The following is a 12,095-nucleotide window of genomic DNA, read 5'->3' as shown; positions in this document are numbered from 1 at the left end:
AAACAATATGATTTTTTGAGGGCAGATACAGATACCGATTATTAGTAATGGAAAAAAAAACAGTAACCGATATTTGCCACCGATGTATATTTGCAGGACAAAAGTTACACAGTGGACCTTTTTTTAAATTTATTCATTTTATTGTCTATCTGAATAGAAAGGAAAAAACCCTGAATATCAGATCCAATAATCTGTCGTACACTAACAGAAATGTCAGTGTCACCATTATTCCAAATACTGTATCAGCTCAGACTTTGATATGTACTCATCTGCAGTCAGTTATAACAAACAGTAGACATACACGTTTTCAGCCTCAACACAGCTCATTAATTAGAAGTCAGAATGCAGTCCAAATGGAGTGATTGTAGTTGTTGGATTCTTTCTTCCTCTCCACCATGTTTCCATCAAGGTAGACTCATGAGTTTGACATCATTGTTTTGCATTGATGAAAGGATCTGATAACCATCTCTAGTATGCTTCAAAATACCGATTCTGCTATGTACGTTATATTAACAGTAACCCTTTAGATTATTAGTTCCACAGCAACAGCTGCAACAGGAAGTTGGGCATACTCATAGCACAACCTACTGGAAACAGGAAGTAAGCCTGGCAATCATCATCTGATTTGTGTGACTTTTAATTTTTCGCAATGTTGTCCACACATAATACTGGTGCATGAAGCAACCGCAGCAGCGCGCAGACTGCCAGGCCCTGATTATCACTTTAAAATACAAAATGTATGTAAAAATCAGAATTTCCAGGCAGATATAACTAACACTGAAGTCATCACTTCATGCTGTCCTGCTGACTCTAAAGATGTGATTGTTCAGATAGTCCATCATTTCAACTTGAAACACATTACCAGCAACCTGTCTCACATTATCAACAGGTTGCATGGTCTCTTAGACTCTGGATTAGGTGGTTTGTCAGCCCCACACATTGAAATCTATTAACGCTCAGTGGTGTTACCGGCATTAAAGACTACTGTCACTACATTATAATGAAATGAATTCTTTCACTTGTATTTGTTGTTGGGGTGTGTCCTAACTGTCAAACCCCCAGCAGTGGTAACTGTGGTATTGCCCCAGGTGTTTGATTGCTGTGCAGCTCTGTGAGGAGAATACTGCAGTTTTCTGGAAGGGTGGAGCTGTGGCCTTAATGAGTTTGAGCAGTGACTGCTGGGTTCAACAGAAGTGAGCCTTCTCGCTTCCTTTCTCATTAGGCACTCGTGAGAAAATGGCAGCGGGTAAAGACAAGAAGTAACAGTCCCACACTAACTCATATTTTTTATGGGGGCAAGTAAAACTTGACTCTGGGCAAGCAGATTTCCAATCCACTTGGGTAAGTGAAAGAAACTAACATACCCTGTACCATATGTTGCATTATATGCCTCCTGCCTCTGAAGCTGGTCAGGATTTAGTGTCAGGAAGCGGGAAAGTTGCAAATTGCGACCAAATAAAAACCGCTTGCTGTCCAAGCGTGTAGGAGAAACTACAGCGGACGTGTAACTCGCACAAAGTTCAGACCTAGAGCCAGTGTTTGTCCGTTCTGGGCTACTGTAGAAACAGGGTGGTTCAACGTGGCGGACTCTGTAGATAAAAATGACAACATACCTATGAATATTAAATTATAAATAAATAGATCCTCCTAAATGTTACACACTGGACATTTAATGGTGAGCAAGACACATTCTGTTGTGTATTTTCTCATCTCTGCACTGCCACCGATCACTGAAGTGTGCACGGTCAGAGTTTCTAAATAGACATTTTTTTCTTGTTTTTGTGTAGATGGTGTGTTCGAGCGACGGATGGATGTGGCTCTGTGGTCCGGCAGAGCCACTGCAGGGGACACCACCAGCAAGCTGATTTACTCTGAGAGCATCAAGAGTAAGGTAAGCACACCACGAGGGAGTCGATGTGACTGTGGAGGAATGGAGACATGGATGTTTGTGTAGAATTTAAAAACTGCATTTTGAAACTCAAGAGAGCCCCGGTCTTTGCTTGAGTGCCAAACCTGCCTTGTTGTGCAGTCTCCAGATGTGGAGCTGGTGGAGCCAGAGGAAGTGCTGGTGAAGGAGGAGAAGGTGGAGGCAAACATGTCACAAATTGAAGAAATATTGGAAGACGTCCCGCTTATAGGAGATGATGGTGAGTACAGGCGACGTGCTGATGCATGTGTGCAGTAGACTACCCTGTGTGCAAAGCGGAGTATTAAAAATCTGTGGCCAGATTACTCTTCAACGTTATCTCAGCACGTTAGCTACTACAAAACAAATGTATAATGAGACAAACTGCTGGCAACAAGCTTGAAAGACATTGGTGCCTACATCCAGCAATTAACAAAGAGATACTGTTGAGTTGCATCATGGGAAATGTTGATCCACTACAGACTTTTTTTTTTTTTAAATCTGTCACATTGGAGGCTCCAATATTATGAATAAACCAGTAATATACACGATTGATGTAGACTAGCAAGCTAGTTAGCTAACATTTTGCTACCATTTGCTACCTTAAGATGTGATCCTACTGCCTGGTAACGCAGACAACCCTAGCACATAGCATATCTAAGTACAGGAAAGGAGGAAGTTGACAGAGGTTCCAAAAGGGGCGGTGCTTATGAAGGGTCATTTCATGGAAATACCCTAACCAAGAAGTTCAAGCTGTTGAAATGGTGCAAATACTCTTATCAACAATCTGTAGGCGGAGCCTGCAAATAAAGTGGAACCAAAGCTCTTGTTAGTTCCAGTCTTGGTATCATATGAGGTGTAATATTTATGTAAGGAATGTAGTCAGCACACAGAGAATAAAGTATTAACTAGTTCGTTTTTTCTTCTCCATTCTTTTGCCCTGTATCGTCTCTGTAAAGGAGTGGTGGAGTGTGTCCCTTGCGGAGCTGTGGGACAGAGACCCGGCCTTGAACAGCAGGACACCCAGTCCACTTCCAGCCAGTCGCAGTCCCAGATCCAGAGCAGCAGCAGGAGGCGTGCCGGCAGCAGCGGCAGAGGAGTGGAGGTCAGTGACTCCTCTCCTCTCCTTAAGTGTGAACTCAGTGCCTCTGTTGAGGGCAGAGACTCACTGCAGGAAACTATAGACCCTCCTCAATATATCGATGATGGCAGCAATGACTCACAGTTTGAAGTGTTGTGCGACAACGATAAAAGCGCTAGCTCGCTGGTTGAGGAGTTTTTTGACGAGCGGTCGGAGGCTCACGTGGAAGGAAAGAGGCCATATATGATGGCAGCGGCTGATTTCCCATCAACCTCTTCCAGCATCAACGGCTGGACTCACTACAGCCCCGGTCTACCACTGCCCCAGTCCTTCGGCGACAGCGGCGAGGTGCGCCGTCGATCCAACGCCAAGGAAAGACTGTTTGTTTGCAGCTACTGTGGCAAGGCTTTTAACCGGCCCAAGAAGGTGGAGATCCACCAACGCGTCCACACTGGGGAGAAGCCCTTCAGTTGCTCCACGTGCGGGAAGACGTTCTCTGAGGCCGGGAACCTGAGGAAACACCAGAGAGTTCACACCGGAGAGAAACCTTACAGCTGTGGTATGTGTGGCAGGGGATTCGCCTGGATAAGAAACCTGAAAACACACCAGCACAAAAGCCACCCTGAAATGTTTACTGAAGTACAGACCTGGGAACAGACCTGAACTGTCTTCTTACCTCGAGGCTGCTGTAGAGCGTCGGTGTTGGCTGTAGAAAGAGAACTTGTTTTTAAACAGATTTCTTCATGTTTTACACAGTAATTAACAAGAAGCATGTTTTAAATGTGGCATTCAAAGGGAGAAATATGAATACGATTATTTCAAATTACAGTATTTCTGCCTCTGGTCTCTCTACAGAAGATGATTAGGGCCAAATGTGAACATTTTATTAGAATTTTAACTTTAATCCTCTTCCATATGCTGAGGTAAAGCAGCTTTTGAAAGGACAATTTGAACTTGAATTTCACATTTTCACTAGAAAATAGGCCTGAAGTGTGTTGTTTCATTTATCTGTTCCCTACACACACACGCTTTGGTTGACCCACCCAGGACGGAGCTGCACACAGCCGGAGCCTTGCACTATGAAACATGTTAAAGCTGCGTCTAAAAGGTTGAGCCGAAAGGAGCTTTTCTGCTGGATGTCCTTATATGTAGGTGATTTTAAAATGTGGTTTGTTTTCTGTGTGTTTCCCCCATTTCCCATTTTAAAGGAAAAGGCTGTTTATAGTTTCATTAACCCTAACCCTGAAACAGCTGATTCAAGAATAGTGCATTTGTTGGGGACTTTTATCACCGGTGGATTAATCCATATTTGGTGCTCTAGAGTGTTTGGGGCAGCAGGATGGTGTGTGTGTGTGCTTGAGTCCAAATAAACTACTGTGTGTGTGTGTTCATGTGTTCATAAGGGACATCAGCCAGTGCAGCAGTGAGGCTCATAACAGTTTGTTCCATTATGATTACAGTATACTGTATGGTATACATCACAACTACTGGGCTTTAACAACACCCCCTCTTCAGCCACGCTTTTAAACACACAGGCTGTGACAGTGCTGCTCACATTTCTTAAGTAAAGCTGCTATTAAAGCTCAACCAAGTCACATAAAACAAGCAGTGGTAGGTGAAGAAACGCTGGCTGCCTGGTCTGAACATGGTGGAACATGTTTTAAAAAATATTTAAGATGTACAAATATAGTTTTATTTTTAATTAAGGCTCAGTAATACGAACTATAGGAAATAATTATTGGGGACTATTTTTAGTGGCAGATTAATCTACATTTGTTTTGAGAGAGAGAGAGTGAGAGTGTGTGTGTGTGTGAGAGAGTGTGTGTGTCATACTGTGTTGTATTCATGGGTTATATGGTTAAAGTAAATAATTAGTACTGGTGTTGGAATTCAGTGTTGGCCAGCATTCAGTCATCCTCCATGTACTCCTTTGGGAGCATTGTTAAGTGTAACGCATGTCATGTGTTTTATAGTTGAAATATTCAATTTTGTATGCAATATTTCATTTCTGAAATAAAATATGCATAAAATATGCCTTTTAAACCACAAAGAAGTCTTGTTTTATGAGCCTCTTTAAAAACAAAGTTGAATGATCTGAAGCTCAGTTGAACATTATCAGATTTGAATTGCGTCTGTGAAGAAAAATTGACTGAATGTCTTTTTTTTTTTTTTTATGGTGCCAATTTTATTTAATTTTTTGCCCCTACCTCTTCTCCGGTCTGCCACTGCCTTGAGTGTGATCACTGGTCCCAGATTCACACACTCTTATACAAGTCTTTCTATAGCGTGAAACATGCACTCTGGTGGCAACAAATCAAACTGTGGGTCACACAGTGTATGTACAAAGCAAACTGTCACTCATGATGTCCTGTTAACTAAACAGGCCTAATTTATTTAACTGTATTCGTTTTGCTAGTAGCACAGCTGTTATTTCTCTTGCGTGTAACTCGTCACTGGTTCGATCCCTGGCACTGGCAGGAGAGTGGACTGCCTACCCTTGAGCAAGGCACTGAACCCCCCAAAAACACTGCTACAAGGGCATTGCACTGCACACATTTTAATTGCCTTGTGTACATTGACAGTAAGGTATGACTTAATTTAACTTAGTAAAGCCCGGTACTTGGTTTGTGGGGCCAATATTGATAATTAAGAGTTAAAAGAAAAGCCAATAATGATATATCTACCAATTCTATTTTTTTATCAATTTCTTTAATCTAGTTTGGCTGGTAAAGCTGCACTAATCAGTAAGAACTTTAGAATTTAGAATTACTACCTCACTCTGCAGTCTGATGTGATATTGACTGCATATGCAGTTGGATTAATCTCCCTCAAGCAAAGGTTCTAAAATCGTAGGGCGTCTCTCCTGATCACGTTTTGAAACTAAGTTGTTTCTTCTCAGTCATCAGTGTTGTGTGTTTGCGCTGCCCTTAACGTTTCCTCTCTTCATTGTATGTGCAGAAGGAGAAGGAGGAGCCGGATGTGGTACTGGTGAAGGTGGAGGAGGTAGAACCGGTGACGGAGACTCAGAGCCAGACAGGCCTCAGCATACAGGAGGGTGAGTGCACACACAATCCCAATCTATAATCACACTCTGAGGTGATCTGACATCACCCTTACAATAGGAGGTCCTTTTGTCTTACTCAGTATGGCCACTTGGAAGTACGGACTGAAAAGCATCTGCACACTCAAATCTGTACAAAAAAAGGTATTTATTTTGTGAGCTTTCAGTCAGAGAGCTTCTTCAAGGCAGTGAAAAGAAGCATTAGCTTTAATGCAGAACACTTGTGTCATCAGTTGTATCAGTTGGGTTTGTGTGGCTAGACATTAAGGGAATTGTAGTCCTAGGTAAGTTGGACTACAAGTTAAAGACACTGGCCCAATCCCAGGTTCCACACTCACAGGCTCAAAGACTTTGAGGCACATTCCTGTTAAGTCCACTGGCTGTCCCAGTGATAAATCAAGGGGCTCTCTGGCAGACATTTTAAGCGCTTTTCATCCACACTTTCTGACTCAAGTAAATTTACCAATGAGAACTATGGTCAACTTCCTCCTTTTTTCTACTGAGATATGTTATGTGCTAGGCTAATCCATGTTGAAAAGACAAGCACATTTTGAAGATGGTTAAAAGATAAAAGTTACATATATAGTTACATCTTAAGTTAACTAATGTCGGCAGCTAACTAGCTAGCTAATCTAGATCAAGCGTTTGACAGCTAGTTTGCTGGTTAGTTAGCTAGTTAGGTAGTTTTTTGCTACAGAGAAAAACACAAGCTAACTAGCTAGCTTATCTACATTCATTATTAGCTAGCTAGTAACATCTGATAGCTGATGTTAGCTAGCTAGCTAATTATCTCGCTAGCTAATTGTCTAGCTAAGGTTTGAGGTAGATTAGTTAGCTAGTTGGCTAACCTAATATGTGACTATGAATGGACCCCTTCTGTGAGTGTGTGTAAAAGAAGACCTAACCTTGAAAATAAATTGGGACCAGCCAACATATATTATCTTTTGCTACCTGTTTTTGCCTTGAAGAAGAACTCGAAACAAAGGGCCACATGTTTTTCATAGTTTTATACTGTTGTAACCTCTCAACATGCAGGATGAATAGGCAGTCCAGAAGTTCCTGTGAAACCTGTAAATGCTCCATTTTATCCTAGCTACAGTGCCTGACAGAGAAAACCCCTCTCTCTCTTTGTATCCAGGGCTGGTGGAGTCGAGCACCGATGACTACAGAGCAGTTCTGCCGTTTGATGAAACCACTCAAGCCTCCACTAATCAGCTGTCTGACCTGCAGGAGTCTGGCCGGGGCTTCTCAGAGGTCAGCTATGGCCGTTCTTCGCTGTGGACTAACGGGGGGGGGGGTTATTGTCAGGACGACAGCCTCCCGGGGCCGTCCTCGCACTGCGCCCCCATTTCATACCTGCCCAGCACACTGATAGGAGCGGAGCCTGGCAGCTCTGGAAGGGGATTGGCTGTTGAAAGCTCCAGAGGCTTCCACACCTCTGTGTCCTTTCAGCAGCAGCCTCCTGTTATCGATCTGTCAGAGGAGTCCAGCCCCAATCGGGTTTTAGGTCAGATTGAGGGCCCACAGCAGTTCCTGGACCCAGGTCAAAGTCAGGGTCAGGAGAGTTATAGCAGTGCAGACATGCAGCAGAAAGTCCCCAGGAAGAGGGTGTGCATCTGTAGGTTCTGCGGTAAAGGGTTCAGCTCCCCGGCAAATTTAGAATCCCACCTCAGGACCCACACAGGAGAGAGGCCGTATGGCTGTACCATCTGTGGCAAAAAATTCTCCCAGTTCTGGAACCTGAAGATCCACAAGAACATCCACACCGGGGAGAGACCTTACCAGTGTTCGCTCTGCCCCGAGAGGTTTTCTGACCCCAGCAACCTGAAAAAACACCAAAAGAGACACCACCCACAGACGTAGACCAAGACCGTACATTAAAAAGAGTCCCAAATAACAAGCCTTATAGTTCAAAATCATGTCACTATTGAAATTTGCCAGTGATAAAACTACACAAGTAGCTCTATATTTCTCTAAATTATTGTAAATTCTCAAATAAAAAAGGTATTTAAATAGTATCAGATCATAGCCGTGCAAGACTCAACAGTCAACTATCTTTCTCGGCTTTGATTGGTTGTTTTCATTCAGGCCCGGTGGTTTCTTGTAAAAGAAGAAGTCAGAGGGACCTGATTGTCTCACAGATGATCTGTCTCATGTACTACTGTCAAAATATAGTGAAAGTTTCAGCAAATATGACAGAAAGTTATTTTTATAAAAGTTAGTTACCTACTGCAGCTTTAAGGACGGGTGGAATTAGCTCTGCTATAATGGCTCACATTGTAAATTTCAACAGCTCTCAGTACAACAACCACAACATACTCACTGCTCTGCTCCCTCTTTATTACAAAAATACTGTTTTTATTGGAAAAATGTATTTATTGTTGAATGTGACCCGTATCAGATTGCAATGTGAACAGGTCACCCTCATTAAATGACCCACTTGGTCAGTCTCGTGTGATACTAGATTCTGAAATGATTGTAAAGAATCAGACCTGAATCTGATTTGGACCAAATATGAAAGTGGCCCAAATTTAGACCAGATTTGTGCTGTTCACATTTACTGTATACATACATATGAGCCCAAAAAAATAGAATTGAGTCACTTTTGCCTGCAGTGTGAACGGAATATACCTAATATAAATGATATTAATGCTCATGGACTATGTTTATTAGAAACAGTATCACTGCTGTTTTTGATTGAGTTTTTAAATGACTTATTCCACATATTTGTCAGTTGTAGAGCAAGAAGGTCGAGCAGACACGCATACAGACTGGTCCTTTTAACTTTATTGTTGTAGAAGAAGCGATGTTCCATTAAATACATAAGATTTACGTTATAAATCCGCAAGGCTGTTATAAAGATCAGCTGTATGTGTGATAAGAAAAGAGCAGAGGAGCAGAAATGCTTGCTGACCACTGCAGAGGAATGCACCTCTTACTCTGAACCAAACATTGGCAATGTTTCTGTTCAGGAATAGCTAATGAGAGCAGCAGAATGGCGAGTATGATGATATTATTTTACAGTCTATGAGACTCAACACCTCCTGGACTGATTTTCCATAATAAAAGCCTGCCAGTAACAGGAGTTTAGTTATTTGAGCTGCTAGAAGGCTCATTGTCTAGGCTTATTGTGAAAAATCTTGTTGACAATAACAGCAATTTAAAGAAGCGATTGGAAATAATTAGTGAATGAAACAGTATTTGTGTAAAAAAGCAAAACTCAGAGCATCAGAGAAAGTATGTTATCAAATATACTTGGGAACATGGGAATTTAGAGATGTATTTGTACAGATGTACAAAACCAACCAGACTACAGAACCTGGCAGTTACTGACATAATAAGAAATGCTCAATCAGTAATGTGGTGTGCAGTTTTAACATATTTGAATCCTGTTCTTCCAGTGGACCTCAGATACATACTTTGTTTCATCTACAGTACCGATTCTCTTCTCGAGGAATGTGTTATTTTAAAGTGTGACCTATTCTGTCAAATACAAGCCATTGTAGCATAAACATATACTGCAAATGTAACACTAGCTTTTTTCTATTGTGTCACAATTTTGTAAAACCCTGCTCAATGTCAGTTTGCAATGTAAATCATTAAAACTTTTTTAAAACTCATGTGAATTTGTGTTTTTATTATAAATCATACATTACAAAATTGTGACACAATATTATTTTCAAACCTGTAACAATCCGTACAGTTGGTGTTATAATTCATAATCACCATATTTAAAGCTTCCTTTAAAAGTCTGTATGCCTCCTAATAGAATTCGATTTAACTAAATATCTGTAGCACATATCTGCTTTTTTTCAGATTTCCAGCCAAAACATTACAGTGTATTGTGATGCAAGATGCTGTAGTTGGTGCCTATGGTGTTAATGCTATTTATTCTGTTAAAAGGTTTTAAATAAATAATTAAATAAAGGACGAGCGCTGTCATATATTTGGGCTGTAAGAGCCTTTGTATAAGACTACATAGGACACCAGAACAATCATTGGAGGAATCAGTTGGTCCCTTAATTCTCACTATCAGGATGATTAGAGCACATTAAAAGAATAGTCCCTCATTTAAAAAAAAAAATACACAAGACTAATATAAATCTGTTGTCTACAGTGTAATTGCATGTGTGGTTAGCTTAGCATAAAGTCTGGAATCAGGTGGAAAAAGCTAGCCTGACTCCGTACAAAGACAAAAACATACACCTACCAACACCTTTGAAGCTAACCAGTTAACATGTTATATCTTGTTTGATTAAAGCTGCAGTAGGTAACTTGTATAAAAATATATCTTTTTTATATATCAGTTTTATTTACTGCATTTGCAAGAATCCAACAAAAAGAACCAATCAGAGCCAAGAAAGATGTTCAATTGTTTCCGAGTCATCAAATACTGACGCTATGCTTAAAGATAGATGATGTGGAGTCTCCCAAAGCAAGCCATTATTTGTTTCAATGTCATTAACACCTGCTCTTATTGCACCTCTCTTCTGCTCCCCCCCCCTCTCCAGTCCGCAGCACCTCAGTCAACCCCCATAACCTCGCAGGACCCCAGCAGTGTCGTGGCTGTCCAGCTGCGGGTACCAGACACCAACACACCAGCTAGCCCCAACACACAGCAGAGATCCAACAACCCTCTCAGCTCGGAGTACTCTCTGTTTGAACTGGAGACATTCTTCACCCGCTGGGCCCCCGACAATGACTCCGTATCGGCCCCTTCATGCTCTTTGACCACCGATGACTCGGCAGAGTGTGACCAGGATGGAGTTATCATTGTAGAGACTGAACCTCAGCATGTGTCTCAGCCAGCACAGGGCTCCATGTCCTCAGCGGAGAGGGTGAATGGAGGGCAGGTTTTCTCCTCTGCATCCAGAGTTCACATCCAGCAGGCGACGTCACAAGGTAAGATATCACCTCCTTCCTTCCGTGGCGGTTTCATGTGTCTTTTGTCTTTCTTTTGTTGTTGTTTTCGCAGTCATGTCATCATGAAGTCTATGGACTAAGGATGAAATGGAGATGTGTGTCCTCCTTTAGACACAGACATGCCATCAGAGCATCATGGGAACTGAATCTGATAAAGACTAACAAAAGAATGGTCCTATTATCTTTATTAAAATGACATGTTGTTCATGTTTTACTGTCCAGTGCAGCAGGTTGCCATGGATCTGGAAAATACTGGAAAGGCCTGACACCGAAATTCTACTTAAAATAAATAAATAAATATTATAAATAGTTTATTACAAATTAAAGTAAACTATGTTGTGTATATAATATAGTGCACATTCTTATCAAAACTGAGCAATAACAAATTCACTCATCACTTACATTACAATTCTAATTTTGTCCTAGCCCATCTACTGCAGCAGTTTTGGAATCTGGAATCTGTGGGCTTTGTACGGCCCGTCATCTTAAAATTCACCTTTGATGCTATTTTTAAATGCTGGGCCAAGCTTGATTCCCCTGTCTAAGCATACAGGGATTAGCTGATGGCTGTGCTGTGTCATTGGCTGTTGTGCTCTCTTGTAGGAGTTCCGAGCTCAAATATGTGGCTGACCCACATTTTATTTTATTTTATTTTATTTATTTATTTTCCTTTCCTTTTATGAGACATTCATATGTGAAATAAATTGCGTTTTACTGCACTGTTTTCAACAAAAGAACAATTAGAACAGTATTTTGACAAAATCATTGCCAGCTATTAAGTTATTGTTCACAATAAAGCAGACCTTAGACATAACCTAATTTGCATAATTATTTATCTAAACTAAAACAAAAAAGCCTTGTATTGGGGTATATATTCATCTGGCAAAGTTTCATCCTGATGGAATTCCCCAAATCCGTCAGATCTCTGTACTGTTCACGCTACACAACTTTCAGTCTTGTAATCTAGATTTTAAAGGTTGTTTTCACACTTAAGTGACTGATCAGCAAAAGGGGGGTCACACACTGGTCTTTCACAACCAGTCCGTCTGGTCTCAGCGTTTCATCAGGAGTCATTAATAACACCAATATCACAAGCACATCTTTAATGAGGTAGTATTAAGTAG

The 12,095-nt window shown here is 41.2% G+C and overlaps 1 protein-coding gene across 1 annotated transcript; it reads left to right on the top strand.

The window, feature by feature from the left end:
* Nucleotides 1-15: 15 nt before the first annotated feature.
* Nucleotides 16-10,950, top strand: LOC118326548 (the record flags this gene model as incomplete). The annotated part of the gene is given in 6 exon segments (XM_035659562.1): nucleotides 16-1,891; nucleotides 2,030-2,147; nucleotides 2,866-3,011; nucleotides 5,946-6,042; nucleotides 7,187-7,302; nucleotides 10,560-10,950. Coding segments are annotated over 6 exon segments (952 nt in total), but the record flags the coding sequence as incomplete, so codon positions are not given.
* Between the last annotated feature and the right edge of the window lie 1,145 nt (nucleotides 10,951-12,095).

Source organism: Morone saxatilis, unplaced genomic scaffold (assembly GCF_004916995.1).
Source record: "Morone saxatilis isolate NCDOM2014 unplaced genomic scaffold, NCSU_SB_2.0 Contig17, whole genome shotgun sequence".
NCBI lineage: Eukaryota > Metazoa > Chordata > Actinopteri > Moronidae > Morone > Morone saxatilis.
Note: the sequence above shows the minus strand (reverse complement) of the source record. Positions and strands in the feature narration are given on the sequence as shown.